The sequence below is a fragment of the Danio rerio genome, chromosome 7 (genome assembly GCF_052040795.2).
Source record: "Danio rerio strain M-AB ecotype USA chromosome 7, GRCz13ab, whole genome shotgun sequence".
NCBI lineage: Eukaryota > Metazoa > Chordata > Actinopteri > Cypriniformes > Danionidae > Danio > Danio rerio.
Window position 1 is genome coordinate 24,948,671 of NC_141027.1, and position 26,141 is coordinate 24,974,811.

The 26,141-nt window shown below is 34.9% G+C and overlaps 1 protein-coding gene across 28 annotated transcripts in view; it reads left to right on the forward strand.

Annotated features, from left to right (window-relative positions):
* Positions 1-26,141, forward strand: part of mark2b (MAP/microtubule affinity-regulating kinase 2b) — an 88,843-nt gene that overhangs the window by 21,401 nt on the left and 41,301 nt on the right. For all 28 annotated transcript variants that reach the window (XR_015495644.1, XM_087261006.1, XM_087261008.1 and 25 more), the window contains exons 2-6: positions 11,172-11,342; positions 12,986-13,039; positions 16,600-16,648; positions 24,626-24,691; positions 24,897-24,967. Coding sequence is in view for 27 of the 28 variants with exons in the window: in XM_087261006.1 (XP_087117132.1) it covers positions 11,172-11,342; positions 12,986-13,039; positions 16,600-16,648; positions 24,626-24,691; positions 24,897-24,967 (411 nt within the window). In the remaining variant the exon portion in view is untranslated. The remainder of the gene's footprint in view (positions 1-11,171; positions 11,343-12,985; positions 13,040-16,599; positions 16,649-24,625; positions 24,692-24,896; positions 24,968-26,141) is intronic.

The following is a 26,141-nucleotide window of genomic DNA, read 5'->3' on the forward strand; positions in this document are numbered from 1 at the left end:
CAAATCGTCTTTGTGAAATCCAGAATATTTACAGTATAGATTTATGAAAAGTTTTTTGTCTGATCAGCTGTCTAGAGCTTCTTCCTAAACTGAAACAGTGTCGGCTAAACTGGGTATCTCCGAGCTGCCGGAGAAGGTGGTATTTAAGGTTCAGCACTAAAGTGAGCAGGACTCCCAGTAAACCTTAAAAAAGATTCCGGCACAGACAGCATGTTGTCAGGGAGAACATTATCCTATCCTCATGGCTGTCTGTGTCTGTGGAGGGTGTAATTACAAGGAGAGATAAATGATATGGAGCGAGGGAAAGACCTAGAAAAAGAGCTAAAAAAGATGATTTGTCTTGGATGTTTCTTTAATAGTTAGGTAGATGCCAAATGTTGTAGTTCTGCATACAAAAAAATTAGCCCTTTGGAGACTCTCTGGATCTCTGCTAAATCCTGGTTGGCTAAATCCCTGTGGTCTGTTACATTTAAAAGAGGCAATTGATTATGTTGAAGTAATAATGTTGCTGTAAAAGGATGGTATAGATAGAATGAACATTCTGTCATCATTTTCTCATGTTAATGATGTTCCAGAGCTAAGTGGTGACTTTATTCCATCAGAACTACATTTATCACATTCCAAAAATGTTTTCGTATAATTAGGTTTAAAAATGCTTGTAATCAGATTACTTATTTTTATATGATTACATGTTATTGGCACAATGACAGTAAACAATCGTAATTCATAATTAGTTAATCTTTGTTTATTATTCGTTGTTATATCCATATTTTTATTTTTAAAAAAGTAGTGTTTTATCAATTTGTTGTAGCTTTGACTTTTTACAATGTGTAGAACAGGGGTGTGCAAACTTGGTCCTGGAGGGCCGGTGTTGGCATGTTCAGGTTATTTTGATTAGAGTTTGAGCTAAACTGCACACCGGCCCTCCAGGACCGAGTTTGCCCACCCCTGGTATAGGATGTCTATGTAGGGCAGGGCCGATAAAATGGTATCGATATTTATGGAATGATCGCCATTGTCAATAACTGAAAAAACATTTGATGGTCGCTTAGTTACGAGAGACACCAGAGGAACGCGAGCACAAAGCTCATTGAAAATGGTGAAGGAAACGAATCCACATGCTCACGATTTTCACATGCTTTTTGACACAACATGTGAATTAGGGTTGTAACGGTATGAATTTTTTACGGTATGATAATCGTCTAAAACAATACCACGGTTTGACGGTTTCGCGGTATACGGTATGTTACTGTTACAAAATAATAGAACAGTGAAGCAAATTTGACTTTTTCCAAATAATATATTTTCAGTTACTATAAACAACACCACTTACAATGAACAAATAAAAAAATAAGAAAATAATAAATGTCCAAATAAAGTCCAAATAAACATGGTGCAAATCCTCAGTAAAAAAATAGATATAAATATTTACTATACTATAAAGTCACATAACGAAACTAGATTCAATATGGAACATCCTTAGGTTTTATGTGCCAGCATGGATATGGTTGTCTGTGGATATGGATTTGGATATGGTTGTCTGCAATGCAGACAAACAGCTGCACCTTCATTTGTGTCTTTTGAAAACAGCAAGAGCAGCAGTTCGTCTTTGCTGTGTCACTGTTTTGTCATGTTTCTGTGCTGCTGTGCATGCAAAAGTACTTAGTATGAGAATTATTTCATGCAAAACTTTTTTTTTTTTTTTGCGTTTTATTTAGCCGCGCATAAATGTATGCCTATCTCTCATTCCGTGTTGTTTAAAAAGCTCACTGTTGGTCCACAAACAAAAGCGAAACCTATGCTTATTGGTTGTGATATAGCGAGTTTGAACCAATCTGGGCATGGAGGAGGGACAATGCATCAATGTATCATGTCTGGTTTGTCCGGAGACACAGTGACGAGTGTTTCTTTGTCAAATCAGCGTTGTCAAATTTTGATGACGTAACCGCACTGATTCCGGAGCCTCTGAAAGTCCGCGTTATGTGATACAGCACTGGAAAGCTGAGATTCTCTTCTTTATGCCAATCTTTGAATTGTATGAATCGGATCAGCGGATCAAAAGTTATAAAACATTTAAGAGCAATACTTATTTTTAGCCGCGGGCAGCTGTCTCGGTCTTTAAGGGTTAAAACTGTTGATATGCAATTGTTCATGGTATGATAATCGTGCACGTTCAAATCGTGGTAGACCGTCATACCGGTATATTGTTACAACCCTAATGTGAATGGACATGGGTTGGGTTTCGCCACCTCAGGTCAGAATAACAACACATGTGAAAAAGAGTGCCCTGACAAGCAGCAATGAAGAGATTTTAAATAAAAAAGGATGTAAGGATGTCGCCAGAGTAGCTTTTTGGTTTCTTTTGTAACCCAGCTCCCCATCTGAAAGATTTTTTAGCATAGGGGAAATAAGTCATTCAACTTCACAATTTGTAATGTTGCAATATGTATTTGAGTAATGATGGTTGGTCGCTTTACTTGAAAGCTCATATTTGATTATCATAATTAGTTTTTGTTAATAGAGTTTTTGGTTTACTGTGTGATTATTATAAACACTTATATTACTATAATACTACAGATATTGATCAACCTTAAAGTTTGCTTTGATTGTTCAGCGTTTGTACTCTGTGTACACACTTTGTATTTTACTTTTTAAGTTTGAGTCTCTTTAGCACTTATGTTTATTTTATTATAATACATAAGAGACAAGATGTTGTTAAATTAAATTAAAATGGGTAAATAAAAAAATCCTAATATTACTAAATGGATTGTAAAAAATTATTTAACAATTATTGATACCGATTGATATTAAACAATATAGTGTGTTCATTTTTTCCTGTACCGCCCAGCCCTATGTCTTTGTAAACGACATGAACAGTTATAGGCAGTATAATGCTATTTATAGCTGCTAAATGTATTTTCATCCATTTCACTTTATAATTATTAATTGACGCAAAATAAGATCATTGTACATAATGCAGGGATACCTAAACATTTTTTTTCTTTGCCAATATTCTCTGGCCTTAAAACCCTATTTGAAGTTAAGATTTAGTAGTATAATACAGATTAAAACATCCAAAACTAGTCAATTCATTACCTGATTAAAGATTATTTGTTAATGACTTTGATTTTCATAATGTATTGTGTAATCATTTATAGACAGTAGGGCTGCACGATATTGGAGCAATCTGATAATGCGATATTTAATTTTCGGTGATATTGCGATATAAAAAAATTCAACCAGATGAATTGAATAGCTCTATTTGGAAAGACTTCACTCATTTATATGGACTGGGATGATAGTCTTTTTTCTATGTGGTGCATTTGCATAAATTATAAAAATTACAAGCATATATAAATATGACAGAGAAAATTAAAAGTGAAATAAACAGTGCTTTATGGATTTCTGGAGACACAAATAGAATTCAGGTATAGAAATTAAACAATCAAACATAAAATAAATAAAAAGAATATTTTATTTAAAAATAATAATATTTAATTATCACTTTACTTCTTATAATCTTTAATAACTAGTCTAAGCCTGTGATGTGACCATTGCAGATACGCACATTGCGATATCTATGCTCAAATGATATATTGTGCAGCCCTAATAGACAGTTTGCCAGGCACTGTGTTCTGTAAAAAAAAAAAAAGGTCTTCCATTACATGGCATTTTTCCAAATATATATTTGGAGTTCTGTAGAAAAAGCCATGGGTTTATAGGTGAGTGAAATGTGGCAGAATTTTTATTCCTCATTTTACTACTTATTTTACTACTTATTACTCCTGTCAACTGCAATGAAACCTGAAAAGGATTGATTTGGAAACTGTAGATGTCCAGTTTATCAGCTCAATTAAGGTTCACTCATGTGTGACACACAAATTGCCCACAAAAGCTTAATTAACCCTCCGATATGATTCCAGTAGAGATTGAGCTAAAAGCTCAAATAATTAATGGAGTATTTTAGTTTTAATTAGATAGGCCTATATAGAGTTTTTATGATTGTACAACTGAGAAAAATTGCATTAATTCAGGCTAAATTTCCCTCAATTACTCTACCTTTAAACAATTTGAGGTCTTTTCTGACTTTCATTAAACAAGAACGCGTTAAATGAATCATTAATTAAAGGCTTTTATAAAACTCCTTGAATAACGTTCATCAAAGAATAACGAAAAATAAATTTGTTTTTACAAAATTAATATAGTAAAACTATTTCTAAAAGCATAATATGATACAAAGACTGAAATAATGACCTGCCATCACAGGTATTCAAAAAAGGAAAAAGTTCATTTCTATTGTAATAATATTTCACATAATTAATGTCAAACAAGGTTCTCTATGATGCTTACACTCCCTGTGTCAGAGTGGATTAATTCCAGGTACTCCTGTTTCTTCCCACAGCCTGAGCATGAATGAACCGAGTGCATTAAGTTGTTCCGCCCCCAACTTGTGTGCAAGATTATGGATTATGAATATAACCATACCCTGGAAGGGTGAAAATAAATACATAAAGTAATGTGCTCATAAACAACATCTATACATATCATTTTAGCTCTAACCTACAAACTAAACACTTTCTTTTCTTCACTTTCTGTTTAATTAGTTTACACATGTAGTACATGCAGTGCTTATGTAAAGTTTTGCTTTATAAGGAAGTACGCTTCGCTTGGAAGGAGTGTGCAATTGTAAAAGTGTATTGTGTCATTGTACCGGAGTGTTTCATTGCTGTTTATGAGTGATGTATTGATATCAGTTCTGCTTTATGTATGCATCAGCACTCCCATGAGTATGTGCGCGCACACATAAACCGTACCAAAGTCTAAAATCCGAGTCCCTAGGCATATCTGCACACATGTCCTTCAATACCTTAAGTCCTTGCCCCTCTGCCCCTGTCAGCACACTGTCCATCTCTGGCTTTCAATGCCCTGCCCTTTGCTCTTAGCTAAGTTTACCTGTATACTACTCAGACAGAATGTGTTCGGCTTTGCTGTATTGTTCTGTCCAGCTGACCTTCTTTCAAAATTGGCATCATGTGAGACTGGTAAAGAATTAAAGAGCGTCTTCATTTAAATACATACCACCGAGTGTGCACCGTTTAGTGCGCTGACGTCAAGCGTTACATTTATGGCTTTGAACTTTGATCGGTTCGTCTTTGAAGACCGAGCTGTCCTGAAGTACAGTGCTCGGATATGTGAACTGTGGTTTGCACATACACACAACAAACACACTCTTCGCACCACAGGGCTCATGTGTTAGCTGGGTTTCTCTTGATGATTGAACTTTCTCTTTAATGAGCCCTGCGCCCGCTTTAGCTGGGCACAAAATGGAGAAACTGCTTTAAAGTTCTGAATTTATAAATGATGTGTGACGCTATGTAAATGTTTAAGGGATATTTCAACCTGAAATGATTATTTTCAGTCGTTTAATTACCCTTATGTCATTTAATCCCTTAAGAATTTCAGGAATTAAAAAAATGAACAGGTTTTTAATGAAATCTGAGAGATTGAAAGTCTCCTCATCTGAAACTTTGACCCTTCAAAACATTCATAAGGAGATACAGAAATATTAAATAAAGCTTTTAATCCAAGTAATCTTAAGTGTTAGGATCTCTTTTGAAGATTTAGGCCCAATTCCAATTTTATTTTTTTCACCCCTACCCCTTCCCCTTAGCCCTTGCAACCGAGGGTTAAGGGGAAGGGCTTCAAAATGTACCCCAAAGAATTGGGACAGCACTACAGCACCTGCACACGTCATCATATGTCCTCGCGATCTCTTGCTTCAAATGAGTTCAGATGATGGCGACTACTGTAGTTATTCCAGTTGTGTTATTTTTTTGAATTTATCTTCAGGAAATCACTGAAGCCATGTATTATGTTATCATAACGATCTTATACGGCAATAAGATCGTAACAGTACTGTGCTTTTACACAGTGGCCATATTCATTAATATAAACACACCAAAAACAGCATTGACATAATAGCAGACACTGTAAAAAGGCCATTCCCAGTCACTTTCTCTTGATTGAGGCATGTTAAATTCTTCTTGATTCATTTGCAGTGTTTCCAAATTGCTTTGTTTCTCATTTTTCTTTTCAATTTTTATATCTGTGTTATATTATTTTCTATCAAGCTGCTTCAGGCCATGACATGTTCACACCTAAATGGTTAAAAGAGCTGTTTTAAGGAATTATACTGTATGCAGCATTCCTAATTTATAATCTTAGGGAAGGAGAGATTTCCACTTAAATGTGCTTTATACATTATAAAGCTTGAAGCATCAGAATTGGTACTTGGTATCGGCTGATCACCATAACAAACAATCGGTACTCTGTATCGGCTGCAAGAATCCCTATCAGAGCACCCTAATGAATATACAGTTGAAGTCAAGAATTATTAACCCCCTGTATTATTAGCCCCGCTGTTTATTTTTTCCCCAATTTCTGTTTAATAGAGAGAATATCTTTTTAACACTTTTCTAAACATAATAGTTTTAATAACTCATTTCTAATAACTGATTTTTTTTATCTTCGCCAGGATGACAGTAAATAATATTTGACTAGATATTTTTCAAGACACTTCTATACAGCTTAAAGTGACATTTAAAGGCTTAACTAGGTTAATTTGGTTAACTAGGCAGGTTAGGGTAATTAGGCAAGTTATAGCATAATGATGGTTTATTCTCTGTAGACTATCGAAAAAATATATAGCTTAAGGGGGCTAATAATTTTGTCCTTAAAATGACTTTTAAAAAATTTCAAACTGCTTTTATTCTCTTCGAAATAAAACAAATAAGACTTTCTCCAGATAAAAAAAAATTATCAGACACACTGTGAAAATGCCTTCGCTCTGTTAAACATCATTTGGGAAATATTTAAAAAATAAAATAAAATTCAAAGGGGGCTAATAATTCTGACTTCAACTGTATCTTATGGGAATTACATAAGTGTGAGAAAATGATACCATGTTTTTTTTTTTTTTTTTGCAGTGAACTAATCCTTTAACATGATAATATTTGTGATGGAATTAAAGCAGGAAAACAGAAGAGCATAGCATATTTGTGTGCATGCGTGCCTGTGTGTGTGTTTGCGTGGTTTTGGTTCAGAGAAAAATGATTCATAAAGCACACAGAATTAAATATTGTGAAAATGTAAAATGCAGATTGTTTCCTGTGAGGGCTAGGTTTAGGGAAGGGGTTTGTGGAAGGAGATATACAGTACAAAAACCATTATGTCTATGGGAAGTACCCAAATAGATAGCTGTACATGTGTGTTTGTGTGTGTGTGTGTGTGTGTGTGTGTGTGTGTGTGTGTGTGTGTGTGTGTGTGTGTGTGTGTGTGTGTGTGTGTGTGTTGTGTGTGTGTGTGTGTGTGTGTGTGTGTGTGTGTGTGTGTGTGAGCAAGAGTGTTTGTGGTTTCAACAGATGGACTTGTCTGTTTTAATCTAATGTAATCCAATGTAATCTAATCCAATCCAATCTAATCTGATCTGTATGTTTGTCCAGCGTAAAGGGGTTACATAGGAAATTAGGATTTAATCTTGATTTGGATGAGAGAGTTGAGACGATTTGCTGGAGTTAAGGGACCGTAGTGCGTTTTAGAACACATCCTAAATTGCAGCAAGGTCTCATGAGATTAGGATATTTACATTCATTGGAATGTTTTACTATTGATGTGGCGATGTCCATTTTTTTCTTCTCTTGATAAGCATTATTTCAAAAATGAAAATCCAGTCATTTTACTCGCCTTTGTTGTTTCAAACTTGATTGACTTATGTGGAACACAAAAGAAGAAAATCAAACAATTTAGATTACCTTTAGATTACCATTGAATTCAATTGTATGAACATAACACAAAGAGAAAATATTGAGACAATGATGAGCAAATTTTCCTTTTGAGTGAACACATTCCCTTTAAGATTGGTAACTGTGCATATCAACAAACAAAACGAGTTCTCCCACTTATTTAGGCCATGCAAGTTCAAGCCTGACTCAAGTCATTTGTTCAGATCGGCCATGCATGTGCATAAATTTCTAATGCTTTGCATGATGAGCAGCAGTGATGATTATAAAAATAATAAAAGAACACTATAAAGTGGATGCCGGGTGAATGTCAAGAGAATAAAAGGACATTGAGTGTGTTCTGAGAGTGTACTGAAGGAAGTCATAAATTAACATGGTGCATTACATAATATTCATTTCTCAAGACCCAGTGAGTCGGAGTGTGTATCTGTTTCTGCAAGCCTCATTCCTATTCATTTGATAGCTAAGCAGCAAATACAAAACGCACACCAGTCTCTGAGATTGATAAATCACTTAAAGCAATAGTTGGAAATTTACTCACCGTCAAGTGGTTGAAGAAAATGATTGATATCATAAAAAAGTCACCATTTTTTGAACATTAGTATGCTCTTTCTTTGAATGTTTTCCATGAAAATAGAGTCTGATTGTAAAGAGTCAAAGGCACAGATTGTTCTTAACACACACACCAACTGCTGCTTCATTTGCTCAATACTGCAACAGTATGATGTGTAAATATGTTCTGGTACTGTTCTGTTCAAACTCACTGATCTGGTTCTGAGATTTTAACAGATTTATCTGTGTAACTCATAAATTAAGACATTGTTAGCATCTGTTATCTATAATGGTAGGAAACAAATGACTAATTTTGAGATTTCCCTAAAAAAAATGAAATCTAAAAAAAATCTATCTTGGCTTAGTGCCACTGGTGGTGATATAGCATAGGACTACTAAGTACTTCAATTATGTATTGGTGTCTAATTAATATTTATAAGACTGATCTTTGGATATTTTTTTAGTTGGAGATACTGTTGTCCTAAAAAAATAAATAGATAAATAATTAAATAAAAACATAAATTTAAAAAATCTTACATATATTGTAGGAGTGGTATTATAGAAAAGTTTGGCGGTTTTAAACCCTTGGCTCATCGAAACTGCGGTATACCTTAAAAATGGTTATCGTCCCATGCCTAGTTGTCAGAAGTACCAACTTCTACAAGTCTAAAATTTAAAAAATATTATGATAGAAGCATTTCCCACTTACATTTTGAGCACTCATCAAGTTAACTCATCAGGGCTCGATTAACCAAATGGAATTCTGAGCACAGGCCTAGGGACCCGTGCGCATTTAAGGCCCCGGCGAGAGGGACCTATCTATTTAGGCTGCACCTCATTGGAATAAGCTAGTTAAACGATTGACGCGATCCATCATGAACCCGATTTGAATCCAGCATCTGATGAACATGTTCTTCTTTTTCCCGGTATGACCAAAATTTTTTTTTTTTGCAGTATAAGAAAGGTTCACAGTAATGAATCTTTCATTATAATTTTTTGGTTGCACGGTTTACCAGTATTATGGTAGTATTGCCATACTATGGCTCCAAAATACTGCCGATGCCACTGTAGTTTGTAAACAGTAATATCGTCATTAATAGTTTATCTACAATAGATAATGTTGCATGTGGAAAAGTCACTAAAATGCTGACACGTTTGTACAAACATAAACCATTTGATTGAATAGTTTGTGGAGCCCTTTAAGGTTGCACGTTTTCTGATGTTTTCTGACGTTTCGAACGCACATCTAAATCAGTTCATTTCTGTTCCTGTCAATGATTTGGTAGCTACAACAACCGTGACAATCTCTTAAAAGGAACCACTCACAAATTGAAATTTTTTATTATTTTGGATTGTTATCTGATAAGAGGCAACAAAAAAACAATAGATGAAAAACCCAAAATAGCAACAGGAAACATTGCCCAAAATAGCAACAGGAAACATTGAAACAATTTTTGACCCATTCATAAAGCCTAATTTTGTTGGGGAAATGCTCTTTTTGTAACACATTTCATTTGGTATTATTTGTATCTTTATTTTAATGTATTTTTTGTTAGTCAGTTATCTACAAAATAAACAACAAGATTGAACACATTTTAGGTGAAGTGATGAGTGCAGATGAGTATGAATTAAATTTAAGTAGACCATTTATAATGTAAAATCTAGTGTTTCTGACATTTTTTCTCATAATTTGAGTTATGAATTACAGTATTGCAATACTAGTTGGTGTCGTGATACTTCAGCTGCGACATCTTTATTTTATAAAGGCAGTTATTCCAGAAAATGTACAAAAAGCTTTATATAACAAATAAGCTTAAATATTTAAAAGTACTCCGTTTATTGGATTATATTTTGTATTTTATTTTTAATCTTATAAATATTGTAAACAAAACATGAATTGATGAACAGCTGATTCCACTGTTTGTTACATTTCACAGTTTATGTGGACAGACCTTATTATTCTAAACAGTTGACAAGTAACTTCTCACAGATCTAAAATTTATGCTAAGTAATTAACAGAAAAATAAAACTTGAAATATGCAAATAGGAAATATCAAGGATATATTAAGGGATTATCAAACAGCTTTTTGCTTCAAAAATACAAAATCTAAACAATTGTTTAAATATAAGTAATTGCCTACACTGCCAGTCTCACATGGAGTGTCTTTTTTAGTCTAACAAATGCTGCATGTGAGTTGGCCACGCCCACTTATTTAAATTTCACAGTATACACAGAATTGTTAAAATTATGGTATGCATTTCATTCTGTGGTAGCGATTATATAGAGTAGGTTCTGTAGGGTCTTAAGTATGTCCGCCATTTCGCCAACAACATCTCGTTGTGAAATCTCGCATGGTTCAATGAGATCCAAAAGTTACGCCTTTAACTTACTACAAGTCATGCTCCTTCATTTTATGCCCTGTCTTGCAGTCCGCAGGCAGATACACTTGAATATATTCAGTCATACCGCCCAGCGCTACTAATAAGACTTGGTTAGCTTGTTCTGGTGTGTTTTATTAGAGTTGGAGCTAAACTCTGCAGGACACCGGCCCTCCAGGAACAAGTTTGGTGACCGCTGATTTAAAAGGAAGTGGCTTTGCTTAGAGGATGTAATTGTCACTGTGTATTTAGCACTCCTGAACAGTTCTTTCTTCTGCTGTGTAAATGTATCCAAGTTTTCCTCCTGTGAATCAGTCGCATACAGTTATCAGCATGTGTGAGTGTGCATGAAAGCGAGAGGGTGCAGTTGAATTTGAGTATCATCCAAGGTTGACCATCCAAAATATTTTTTCTGATCCCTATATCCTTTCTTTCTGTCAGACTCACTCTGATGCCAAAGGAGGAGTGCGTTCCAGCGCTCCACGCTGTCGAAATGCAGTGGCGACAGCGGAAGAATACCCTCACATAGGAAATTACAGACTGCTCAAGACCATAGGCAAGGGCAACTTCGCCAAGGTCAAACTGGCCCGACATGTTCTCACTTCTAAAGAGGTAACTAGACATCTGCAGACAATTCCATTTTTTTGATCATTCTAATTATTAGGACTGTGCAGTATATGCATATTGCATTGTATGGTTTAATACAAACTATTGAGCAATGATGTTACATGTCAGTTCACAGCTCTGAAACCAAGCTGAGTAGACATTTTGGTTTTCTTATGCTAAAGTCTGTATTGATTTTAGTATGGGTGCTGAAATGACCAAGACATTAACCCTTGTTACCCCACACTCAGTGCTTTTCACTCATAGACTTTACTTGGGCGGGCCACCCAGGTATATTAATGGCTGCTCAATATGTTTAGTAACATGTTTTTTTTTGTTAACTATTGTCATCATCTTTTTACACTTTTTTGAATCTGCCTAATACAACTAAAAATCTGTGATCGATTAAGTAGTAAAAATTTTTCTCTTGTTTACCCGTTTAGTTTCGACCCACAGAGACGCACGTTTTTGGGACTTAAAAAATTCGCCCAGCCGGGGTTTCTAAAATGTCCAGGATTTGACTTTTGTTTTCGCTTTCTAAAGCTGTCCTTATGCGTTTTTGCATCATGTTTTTATTAAAGCCTACTTTTGCTTGGCTTCACATCTGTTGCGAAAAATTAACCCCCCTCACAGTTGTCATGAAGGGTAATATTAGCTATATGAACCAAAATTATCGTTTGTACCAGGCTGTAATCATGTTTTTATCAGCTGTAAAATTGGTCAATTTACCATTGCAGTCAGAAATTATCTGGATTTCCTGCAGTCAGCCCCAAAGGGCGAGTCGTTGAATTGCAGTTTTAGTTTTTTCCGTATTGGCTGCCCGAGAAGGAGCGGGAGTAACATGTTTTTGGTTTTAACCTTTTTACACCTGCTATTATTAAAATGTGTTGTTCTTTTAATAATGGTATTAACTGGTTCTGAATATTATGAGCTTACCTACTTTCATCATGAAGACTCTAATATGGTTCAAGTTTGACAGGTTGGTTCTTAAAACTTGTTTTAAAATAATATCTGTGTTAATGCAACTTGTCCCAGAAGTACAGAATTAATCCTCAGTTCAATAATATATGATTTGATCTGATTAAATGTATTTTTTGCTCATATTTAAACTATAAAAATGTATCGTGTGATTTTTAATCTGAAATATGCTGCTCACTGATGTCAAAATTAGTTTTATTATGATATAACTCTGATCTATAACTCTTGAAGTCAAGCCTTGGACTTATTTCTCAAGGTAGAGAAAGCTCTTTTAACTTTCTAAATGCCATCTATGCATATATGCATCTATACTATAACTATATTATCATCCAGATCAATATGCAGCAATGTTCAGATTACTACTGTATAAGCTTGTTATGCTACTTTAAATGCCTGGGTAGGTACTTCAGGATGTATTCTGATTGTCTATGAATGTTTTATTTTCACTCATCAACTGAAAAACCTTCTGAAAGTGATTTATTTTCCTGTGTCATCATTCAGTGTGTGTTATGCATGTTTTATAGTGTAGTATCATGTATAGTGATCTGATTTTAAGAGTTAGAGCAATTATTCAACATTTTCTGCTTAGTGTTGTTTTGTAAACAGGACGTAACTCTGTTATTTTGTAATAAGGAATGGCATTTTAAGACGGGGTTCTGTTTCTTTTGTCACAGGTAGCGGTGAAAATCATAGACAAGACACAGCTCAACTCGTCTAGTCTTCAAAAAGTGAGTCTGCAGATGTGATCTGTTTCTATCTGTATATCTGTGTCTGGAGAGAGGGCAGAGAGGGGGTAATTACAGGAAGACAGGCTGAAGGATTTCCTCTGACGTGGATATGAAAGGGGTTCTGCTTTTCTTTCATGCACACATACAGCACCTACGCTGCTCATGCATCATTAACTTTTTGGATATAACTGCTGCAGAGTCCTGGAGGACATTAAAGTAATGAGGCTGAGGGATTGTTCCTGCCGCTAGTGAAATTTTAACAATGTATTTCGGCCGGAAAATATTAATACATCTAAGTTAGTGGTCAGTAGGATTATTTAAGATATGCATTTTTATCACTTTTTATTACGTATCACTTCTGATACAAAAGATTAGAATGATTTCTTAAAGGTCTCTTGAAATGAAAATAAACCATTTTAAATGTTAGTTATAGTCTGTTGGTTTTAAGGATATATATTAGGTAGTTTGCTCCAAAACAGTGACAAAATTCACATTTGGAAGATATAAAACTAATATAAACATCCAAAGCTTGCAGTTTTTCACTTCCGCCTAAATGAATCAACGATTTTTTCCATGTCAACTCAAACGTCAGTTTCTCATTAAATCTTGACCAATCAAATGCTTTCTAGTATCTGACATGCCCCGCCCCCTTCAAGACAATTCTTATTTGCTTTTCATTTGATGCACTTGAGGTCAACCATTCTCACTGGCAGAGCTGTGATAATAAATAAACGCTATTAGCTAGGGCTTACCGATTAATCGTAAAGTAATCAAAATCGACATTCATAATCAAAAATCAATTTAATTTTTCCAGGCCAATTTTTTCAGTCACATTCCCTAACGCATGAGTCTTGTAACCCCACTCTCTTACAACTGATTTATACTTCTGTGTTGAGCAGATGCTTATGGTATGGCATAGCCTCTGTGTGGCCGCATACTCGTGCACATCTCAAAAAAAATTGTATTATACGTTATAACGACAGAGTTTTTGATGTTTGTTCGGTTTGATAGCGGTGACGAGCATGGATGGCGCGAATTAATTTTAGTTGTTCAACGCTGATGTTCAAAAATTAATCAATGTTAGTAGATAGTGTGTGTTTCCGGGAACACTTTATTTTGATGGTCCATTTGAGTATTAGTAGACTGTCTGCTTAATATCTGCTGATGCTGCTCCTTCAACAGGCATTTAACTGACTATAAGAAACTTTGCAAGTACATGTCAATTTACACTAACACTAACCTCAACCTAATAGTCTACCTATAATCTAATGAGAATTAGTTGGCATGTAGATGCAATGTAACTTAAATTCAACAAACGGACCATCAAAATATAGTGTGACAGTGTTTCCTTCAATTACTTTAAATCAAGTAATACACCCTTCATTCAAAAATCTCTCACTGGTAATAAGTGAGCATATTTACTCTACAAAACTTGTCAGTGAACTATGAGGGCAAAAACAATATAAATAAATAAAATAATCGTTTATTAATCGTAATTGATTTAAGATGTTTAATTAATCGAGATTTTGATTTTAGGCCAATTCGCCTGGCTTTACTACTGGTTGTTTTTGTAAAAGGGGAGGAGCTAGTCTGTCCCACTCTCTCTTCATTTTTTCGTTAAGATTACGTCAAACATGAAATCAAAACTTGGACATTTCAAAGAACTTCACGGCACCCTTAAGGACTGTGAAAATAAAATGAAATACATTAAAATAGATTAGACAATTTAAACTGTGGTAAAATGTCAAATGTTTTTATTAATAAATTCAGCCTTGGTGATTATAACATCTAAGTAGACTCAGTTTTCATTGGTGGATCACTATAGCCTGTGTTTAAACTAAAATAAAACATAGCTGTGTAAATTGGAATTGGAACAAACAGTTGTGAAATCTTGTGTATATGTGGATTTTCCATTGTTCGTTATGACAATGTATTAGTAAAACCTGCTTTAAAAAGCTAACTCCAATGTCATTTTTATTTTGTTGCTCTTATTTGGTCTGCCAGTTTGACTAAAGACCCTGAAACAGCTCACAGCAGTCTTTTTGTGTGTGTGTATTATAAAAAATTGGAAATACCCATGAAATGGTGAACTGTTTGTGAATACTGACACTGCCTTGAAACTGCTGCTAGTGGCATTTTTTTTGAATATGTAAATACATGCTGCATGTTCCTCTCACTAGCAAAATAAACACAACTAAAATTGCGGTGGTTAAAAGCTGCAGTTAAGCATCTGATAATCGCTATGGGGATGTTTGCACAAGCTCTGCAATTTGGCACTCGAGTTAAGCAACGTCACATTTATTTAAATAGCACATTAAAGACTGCAAATAAGCAAGCAGCTTTAACAAAAAAACATGGTCAGTTTCACTTTTCATTCTAATTACACTTCAGTTTTTACTATTAATCAGCTTTTCAGTGTTTGTGTTTCTACTTGAACTCTTGAAACAAACTGATTTATTCAAAATAATGCATCTAGGACTTACTGTATGTGTTGCCTCAAAAACCATATAAAAGCAACCTGACCAGACTTAGGGGCTGTTTACACAACAGTGTTTTCAGCTGCAAACTGGAAACCTTTTATGTGTTTTCCCTGGTAGATTTGATTAGTACTTTTTTGGGACTTGCAAAATGCAAAATTCTACAAACAGGTTATAAAGGAGTTTTTTAAAACACATTTTTGCCATAGCTGTCATGTAAATGTAGGTTGAGAAACCAGCAAATGACCTTAAAGGTCCTTGAAGTGCTTTGACGTGCAGTTTTTGTATTTATTGTTTAACGTGATCTCAGCTAAAACAGAGAGGGTGGGACATCAAGTAGCCCCTCTTCTGTAAAAAACAAAACAAAAAACAGCCGATACAGTTTAGTTTTTATTACAGTCTGCCGTTGGCAATAGTTAAGATCAAGTTCACCAAATAAAAAGCAAATGAATAGTGCCTTGAAGGGGGCGGGGCATGTCAGATACTAGAGAGCATTTGATTGGTCAAGATTTGATAAGAAACTGAAGTTTGAGGTAACATGAAAAAAAGCCATTGATCCATTTAGGCGGAAGTGACAAACTACAAGCATTACATGTTTATATTGTTTTTATATCTTCTAAATGCGAATTTTGTCATTTTTTTGTAACACATATATTCTTAAGACTATCAGTATACTAACATCTAAAAAACGTTATTTTAGTTTCACTGGACCTTTAACCTGAGTCCTTAATGCCATGTAAGCGGCCGATCACAGTGAATGCACTTTACGTTATAAAAAAGCGCGAGCTGCACCACACTGCCTTTTTTGTTGACAAGACTTCTTTAAAAGTCACTGATTTTGTGTTTTTGCGACTTTTTATTTTTATTAATATTATTTTTAACATTTATTTCTTTATTTTTCGCTCAGAGTTGGTTTTTTCACAACAGCAAAAATGCGAAGTTCAGCAGGCCGTCAGTAAATCATTCAAAAAGGGCACCTCAATGCAAAAAATGTGATCGACCCCTAACTGGTTATCAATTTAACAGGTTATAGACAATTTTCATAATTTTCAAACTCATTTTCTCATCTCTTTATTTTATCAGGTCTTCCGAGAAGTGAGAATCATGAAGCTTCTGAATCATCCAAACATTGGTAAGTGATCTAGAAAAAAGCCATCGAATAGGCCACACCACAATTATTAGATTTATTTTTGATGTGAATTGTTGAAAAGTTTGTGTGAAATCAAAATCTACAATGTTTGTTTTGCTAGCTCACATTGTGATGGTGAAGGTGAAAAATTAATCCGTCCAAGTTAATCCACTGAAAAAAAAAAAAGTTTCTTTTTGGTAATCTTCAATAAAAATCTGACCATTTGCTTCCGCCTTTGGAGTAGGTCAACCTGAGGACTTCCATAGTGACCTCATAATAATACCCACTTTTATCGTTAGTTTGCTATAAGGCAGTGGTCCCCAACCCACGGGCTGTGGACCGGTACCAGTCCATAAATCAATTGGTACCGGGCCAAACAAGAAGCCATTAATTATTTTGTTTTTTTTCTTTAATGAGTCTGAATGATCTTTTATTTTGAAAAATATTTTATGTCAAAAAATTACCGTATTCGTCGGCGCCAGTGGTGTAGTGGTTAATGCGTCGACGCATGCACTCCGGTGCTCGCAGCGACCCGAGTTCGATTCCGCCTTGCGGTCCTATGCCTATAAAAAAAATATATAAAAATTACAGTATTCTCTCAATTATATCTCAGTCACTTCAGCACTAAAATTTAACCAAGCTAACAAAATGAGTAAGAAACAGATGTCTTTGGAAAGTTTCTTGTGGTGAAAGGTGAAAAGGCCCAGTGAAGAACCCACAAACTGCCAAGGAATGGATCCGTAACCTGTTTGTTAACTAATCAGGTGAATCCAGCATGTCCAAGAAGATATATTACTGAAGATCGCAAATGACGGGGCCCTTAGGGGCCATTCACGTATCGCGTCTTTTCCGCACACAAGTTCATTGTTTCCAATGGAGGCGTGCAGTTTGCGTACACATGTTGTGAGCAACGCGCGCATATTGAGGGTTGAAAACATTTTGTGACAAGAACTTACCGATCAGCTTCATACTTTGCATGGAGTATACACATTTCGGTAAACTAATTATATCAGACAAACACAGAACACCCAAACACTGCTGTGCTTTTTAATTTTCTCCATAAATAAAAATTGTTTTAGAGTTGCAGCAATGTTTTGTCAACAGTTGATGGTCGCCTAGCAATATACATACACCCACCCCCCAGGCCGCTGTAAAATTGTCAAGTTCTGCATTGATAAAAAGACTGGGGACCACTGCTATAAGGGAAAGATGTAAAAAAGAAATACCCAACAATTACTCAATATTACCTTTCAGTTGGAATAGAACGTCCAGTTCACACGGACTTTAAATAACACTTTAACTGCCCCACCACCAAAATTTTTTTTGGACTACATTTCTTAGCTCCTCATGTCGCTAGTTAACACACTCAATGCATTTTTTTTAATACATCCCATAATTTCTATATTATCAACCTCTACCAAACGGTTTATGGTAAAGGTACTGGAATTAATACATATACTATGAAAAATCTGAAACTTTATTTTAAAAGCATAATCAAAATAAAACATTTTTGAATACTAAATCATCTTAATTTTTTTAAGTCTGCCATAAAATATTTCAGATTCTCATTTTACTCATTTTATTGTTTCGTTTTTTACAATAAAACCAAAATAAAGTGTAGTGCAACAGGATTATGTTTGTGTTCTTGTAAACCAACAATGCTGTGTGTGTAAACCATTATTAAAAACAGTCAAAACATGGTCAACCATTTGGTAGAGAAGGAAGTTAAAGGGATGAGCCATAGTTGTCGGTATCAACATCCTGAAGCTTTAAAAATGGATGCTAAATGAATGTGTTGTTTAATATGTGCTGATATGCACTCGCTAAAATGTTCACATGAGTCAGATAATGTTGATATATTGGATTCTGTGTTCATGTGTGTGTGTTTGCCTGTGCTGTCTTAACGGATATGCTAGCTCATTAGCGCTCAGCTTGAGCTCATAAATATCAAAGCACAGAGCTGAAAAATGAAAGGAGAGACTTTGCTTCTTTGAGGACGCAGCGCTGAGGTTTCAGTCCTGGTTCAGATCCTTTGCTTTCTCTGTTCAGTGTCCGAGCACGGCTGTGCTGGGATCAGATCACACAATCACAGCCGATTGATCTCAAACACTCCTTAATCTTTCCATGACGACACACACAAAGTAGGGATTATGTATTTTATTTATTGCATTAATGTCAAACAGTAGTGGCCTGTTTTCGTTGAATAGACTGCGATGAATAGAATAGCTCTGAGCTTCGCAAAAGGACTCCAAAAACATGCTCATTTATATAGTTCTACTTTATTAATGCATCTCTCTGCTCATTTAGATTTGGAATATTCCATTTTTTTTCTTTGGGGGTTTAATTTTTGTTTATTGAAACTCATTCTAATGCTGTTTAAAAGTGGGATCTATAGTTCTGAACTAATACAGCTATGGTGGTTTTTTCAGCATTCATTGCAATGAATGAAATGCTGCACATGGATTACAAATATTCTGATATTTAATAATTCAATATATCATAATAAAGAACAATATCACAATATTGATATTGTGGGCTGTTATGATCCTTGATGGATATATGTCTAAGGAATTAAAAGGTGTAACATAGAGATGACCAAAGTATAAAGTGATGATTTAAGATGGCAAGAGAAAACACAAAACAACGAATTAGCACCACAAAAGATTTATTGCTCTCACATTATTTACAATATTTATAAACAATAAGATAAAGTTGAAAAGAACCTAGACAAACGGGAGAGGGAACTGAAGTTTGTGCTTGCAAATCAAAGAAATAAATATAATAAAAATATTCCATTAATCTCCTTCCCAATCCTCTAAATAAGAAAATAACAATATCCAAAAGAAAAGTCTTCAGTGCAAAAGCGCCCTGAACTTATAAAAAATAGAAACACAAATTAGCGCACTTTGCTAACTAGTGTGTCTATACATCAATATTCCTGCATGCAGAGTATGTATGTCATGTGACTTACTATGTTGTTCCAGATCTCCCTTGTCTGCAAGTCACAGAAGGTTTGAAATGGAGCATTAGTAAGCTAAAGATGTAAAAACACACATCAGAACTCTAACAATGGATAACTCAAACAGATCTCACTCAAAGTCAACATTAGTTAATCTCACTCAAAGTCAACATTAGTTAATCTCACTCAAAGTCAACATTAGTAACAGCTACAAACGCACACGGACACCACCAAACAGACAACATGCCAAACAACAACAATAGCTCATCTCTTCCCGTTGCCGCTTTGGATTTAAAGGGCTCTGCAACGAGCGTGATTGGCAGAGAAGAAGTTGATTAGGATGGGCAGTCCGATCAGCCAATAGTGCTCCGAAGTAGGCGGTACCTGTAAAAATGACAGGGCAGGTAGAGAGACAGAGAGACAGAAAGAACATACACGCACCAAAACTCTGCAGTTCATAACATGGGCATTTTAAAATACTGCAAAACCTAAAAAGTTAAAGTAACTCAAACCATTTGAGGAAACTGATTGCAACAAACAATTTAACGTCAAAATCTAATCCTAATGAGTACTATAAACTTAATCCAATTTAGTAAATGTAGCAATTTGAGCACAGTAAACCCCAATAAATAAAGAGAACTCAAACCAACTGAGTTCTGTTAAAGCCAATAAGTTAAGGCAACTCAAACCGTTTGAGGAAACCGATTGCTACAAACAATTTGAGTTAAAAAGAAAACACAGAATCTATATGAGTACTGTAAAACTAACTCCATTTAATTTGAAGTAATGAGGTATATAATTAACTCATTACCTTCAACACTGAGTTCAAAACTCTTTTTAAATAAGTAGAATTAACTTTCAGTCAGTTTTGAGTTAACTACTCTCATTTCATTTGATAAAGTTGACTGTTGGGTTTTACAGTGTGTGAATAATTGTTTATTGTTATTATTTAAACTTTAAACTAAAGAATGTTTAGATTTTTGTATTATTAGTTTGTCACAACACCAAATGATTGAATCTCGTTAATCTGCCCTATGACATTTAAAATTCTGTTTCAGGGATGCAACGACCAACCGATTTCACTATTAACCGCGCTTTAATTCTTCACAGTTAATTAATCGTAAAGGCTTTACAACAACGCGTTTCTGCACAGAACAAAACTTCTGTGACTAAACAAAGTTAAACCAACTGTGCTAGTTTAAAGTTCCGAGCTTGTACACAGAGGCTAATATGTACACACACTGGATTAACTATGGCTGAGGCTATTAAGTAAGGGCCGTTTACATATTGTGTCTTTTGCACGCGCAAGTTCGTTATTTCCAATGGACACGCTTACGATTTTCAGGCACACCTAACTGAAAGAATGGCGGAAGTGCACCGCGAGTCACATGACAAGAACTAAACTGATCAGCTTCATACTTTTTATGGAATATACACATTTCTACTCCAAAGGAAAAAAAAAAAACAAAATTTAAATTACCAAACAATTTTGTAATCTAGTTGGTCAAAACTGCCTATCAGACAGAGGTTCAGCAGCCTTTGACTACATTTGTTCTCTTTAAAAGGAAAATATTTAGTTAATGTATACACTGTAAAAAATGTAATGACAAAAAGTCAAGGCAACAAATATTTTTATATTGATTTAACTCATTTTAATGAGATTTTAAAAGTTTTAACTAAAATTATACAAAGTTTAACTTAATTTTTTTGTCAGTTGGATTGATGCTTATTAAAATGACTAGAAGGTCATTTGATTCAACAAAAAAATTACTTTTTTTTTACCGTGCAGCTTAGATTTACAAAAGATAAATACATTTGTTTTATTTATTCTTATTCTTTTTATTTATTTATTTATTTATTTATTCATTGTTCTGCCATTTATTTTCAGTGTAAAACTATTACTTATGTTTAAATGCCAAAAATCTTTTCAGTAATATTTAAGTCCAAAGAAAAATGGACGGTTGTTTACTTTTAATATTATTTTGTGCTGTATTATTCGGTTACTGAGCAGCATTAAATAACACTTTAAAATATAAGGAGTTTTCATGTGATTTACTAAACTAGTTGTGTTTTAAAGTTAATGAATGCATAGTAATCCTCATTATTCCTCAACTCGTTGCATCCCTATTCTGTTTTAAATCCTCAATTATGTGGTCATTTTTTATTTTTGGGGTCAACTATCCCTTTCAGCAGGGACAAGTTTTTCATTATTCTTTATAAAAATACCAAAAATGAAGTGTTAAGAATACAAACTAAACTGAAAACTCAACCAAGACAGTCGATTTAAAGTACTGATTAACAGTTTGTGCAAGGAACTCCCTTTTGGCCAATAATGAAACCCAGCAACGTGCGTTGAATGCGTGTAAGTGTTTTGTTTGTACTTCTGTCAAATTCACTTAGTTTGTTGGAATTGCGTTGCAATTTAATTCTAGCTCTGTGTTTAAATCTGAGTTTCAGTGATGAATATAACTGTGTAAAGCTGTGTTTCTAAATTGGAACTAATTACAAATATTGATTCCACACTGATTTAGATATCTGATTGTTCTGATTATAATATTTTTAAATGTATTTGTTAGGGACCAACTATTGCACTGTGCCTCATGCTGACTATAAACTCGCCAGCCTGGTCTTAGTTAGACATCTGTTGACTAATAACTTTAGTTGGCCTTTTGCTGTTTCAGCAAAACAAAAAGTCTTGTTTACTTTGTTACGTTCTATTTGTCAGTTGTGGACAATAGAATGATGTTGACTGCAGAGAAACACAGCAGCAAGTGTGGATACGGAGACTGGCATAAACATGAGACTGTGTGAGGTTTTTTAGTTACACAATGCCAAAGATACTTGTGCCACATTGCCTTAAAATCCACATGAACTGGAAGATGCGACTTTTTTTTTTGTTTTTAGGATTGTGAATATTGCAATATTAAATGAGAAAACAGTGGGCAAGTCTTGTTTTTTCTACTGTGAGCGGTTTGCTGGAGTAAAGTAGGCATTTCATTCAGAAAGATTTGGAAGTTATTACCGTCAATGGTTGTTATAACCTAACAAACACCCTTTCTGTTTGTTATCATAGCACTGTAAAAACTGACAGTTGGAGGGCTGTGGTTAACATATTTAACCATGCCCCTCCAACTGTCAGTTTTTACAACAGAGGCAAAAAAAATGTTCTTAATGACATGCACAGATGAATTGTTCACCACAAAACTAGCAATGTGAGCTAACAAAATCACATGGTTAATTTTGATTTCATGTGTACTTTAAATGTTAAAATCATAACAATCTAAAATATGAGATCATAAAGGTTTCACTGAATGTTTTTTCACTGCGACATTTGGATCTGGTCTGAGGGAAACACATTATTTTAGTACCACATTGGATGAACGCAAGTTTTCTGTCACTGCTGAAAGTGACTACTGTGAAATTGAGAACATTTACATTAAATCATATAATGTATAAAGATATTTTTTTGAAGTGGAGTGAAAAGTGTAGACGGGTGTGCAAAGAGTCAATGTGAAGGCAAATGGCTCTCAGGGTGCTTGCTTCATGATCTCATCTCCTGATTAGGATCATTCTTGCATGATATCTCTATCTGTTTTTGTGTTCAGACTTATCAAGATTTTTCAGGATTTACATTATGGACATAAATAGTGAAAATGACACACAACACAATACTATTAAACCGTTTTTCCATTATTGTGCTGTGCTGAATGGTTCTAAGAATAGTCAGGTATGGTTCCTGTTGTATTTCCTCCATATGAACCTGGAATGGCGTGGTAGGATTACAAATAGTTATCTGCTCAAAATTTTCTTAGACAAGCGTGCTGGTAGAATGCATTTGCACATGAACTCAACACTGTGTTGCCTGTCTGTCAGTTTCTCCAGAGCTGGCTAAATGGTGGTTTCTTTTTTCTGTTATTTAACAAGGTGAATATCAGACAAAAACAAAAATATCTTATCATATTTCATGTCATTGTTTGATCTTCATATGTGTTACCAAGAAAACGACTGGCACATTAGCATTATATTCCGAAGAGCTTTGACCATTTTCCGTGAAAAAATAACGCCTTTTGTATATGAAACTGGACCGGATTAGCACTTAATGGAATGTTAATATGTATGCTAATATTAAATGAGAAAACAGTGGGAGTGGCTTGTTTGTTTTTTTCTACTGCGAGCTGATTGGATGTTGTAAAGTAAGCATTTCATTCACAAAAGTGTTTCAGGAGAGTTATTACAACCTAACAAACACCACCTCCTCACCATTTCTGTTCGTTGTCAAAACTGACAGTTGGAGGGGTGTGGTTAAGTGTTAACTGCTCCCAATAATCAGACAGACATAATCAGAGAATTTACCTGAAAACAAACACTAAGAGCACTTTTGGATTTTAATTAAAGATTACAAGGGCAAACACCTCTTTAAATGATGTGTTCACCACAAAGCTAGCAATGTGAGCTAATAAAATCAACATGGTTAGTTTGATTTTATGTGTACTTTAGCAAAGAGAACAGTTTAAGAGGTTGGATAATGGAAAAGCAGCTTTATAGACTCGGATATTGCTCATCATGGTATTTTTGTTGCCCAGCAAGTTAGCTTTACACTGGTTCCTTTAAATCCTGAACAATAACCCAGCAGGATTTTTCCATAGCCTTTTGGATTATTGCCGAAATTACATTTTTTCCCTAACAAAATCTTATTATCCATTATCTTTTGACATTTTGTTGATGAAGATAAATCTCTTATTAACAAATTAACTGATTTATAAATCTTGAAGCCTAAATGTTTTATTAATTTTGAGACTGTAAAGTGGACTTGTGAATAGATGGGTTTAACATAATGACATTAAATGCCTGCAACAACCTTAGTTTAGCCACTTTTCGAGGTGATAACAGCTTTAAAAACTATTTTTCTGTTTTTGAGGAAATGCATTTAAATACCTTGAGGTTGTTAACCTCATAAATCAGATTTGGCGTGGTCAGCCTCTATGTGTTGATTTGTGATCATCTTTCTCTTTCCCCACCAGTGAAGTTATTTGAGGTGATCGAGACAGACAAGACGCTGTATTTAGTCATGGAGTATGCCAGTGGAGGTGAGTGGGCTGAAAGCCTAGAACTGCTGTCAGCTGTCAATCATGTCAAGAAATAAAACCCAGGACGCTGCATTTCAAATCATGACATTCTCTCAACTTCCTTTCTACTTTGCCTCTTTCTGTTCTTCTCCTCCTCCTGTACCACTTACCTCTTACCTTCAACCGTCATTTTCTACTCTGTTGCAATATTTCTCCTTTTTTTCAGGCGAGGTTTTTGATTACCTTGTTGCTCACGGGAGGATGAAAGAAAAGGAAGCGCGTGCCAAATTTAGACAGGTCAGTGTGAGTGCGTGTTACGTGAGTCATACTTCAGTGCCAAAGCTCACATGTACATACGATGAGGTCCAAGTCTGGGACTGCTGATGAAAATGTGTCTACTTTGCATTAATATAACATATAGCAGGTCATACAATATAACATATTATAGATTATTTCATCAGTGACATTATAGTGCAAAAGTTCAACTCAAAGTATTCATGTAAATGTACATAAACCTGTTGATACAAACAGCATCATGTTTCTTTAATCAATTTCAAAGACTTTGACTTTGTGACTCCTTTAGTTACATTCTTGTACATTTATTTGTTCTTTATTATTTGTATACATACACACATATACACTCACTGGCCACTTTATTAGGTACACCTTACTAGTACCAGGTTGGACCCCCTTTTGCTTTCAGAACTACCTTAATCCTTCGTGGCATAAATTCAACAAGATACTGAAAATACTGGAGATTTTGGCCCATATTGACATGATAGCATCCATGATGTGAATCTCCCATTTCACCAAATCCCAAAGGTGCTTTATTGGATTAAGTCTAGTGACTGGCCATTTAAGTACAGCGAACTCATTGTCATGTTCAAGAAACCAGTGTGGGATGATTTGTGCTTTATGACATGGTGCATCATCCAGCTAAAAAGTAGCCATCAGAAGTGTAACAGATGGTTACACTGTGGTCATGAAGAGATGGATATGGTCAGCAACAGTACTCAGGTAGGCTGTGGCGTTGAAAAGATGCTTAATTTGTTATAAGGGGCCTAAAGTGTGCAAAGAAAATATAAAGGTTGGACGTGTTGTGCTTTCAAAGATGTTCTTTTGCATATTTGAGATACTATTAATTATTTGAGATACTATTGCCTACTATCAGCTTGATCCAGTCTGGCCATTTTCCTCTGATCTCTGGCAGCAACAAGGCATTTTTTGATCACAGAACTGCGCTCACAGGATATTTTCTCTTTTTTTGACATTCTCTATAAACCCTAGAAATGGTTGTGCGTGAAAATCCCAGTAGACCAGCAGTTTCTGAAATACTCACCAACAAAAATGACACCAACAACCATGCCACATTCAAAGTCACTTAAATCACCTTTCTTCTCCATTCTGATGCTCGGTTTGAACTGCAGCAGATCGTCATGACCATGTCTACATGCCTAAATGCATTGAGTTG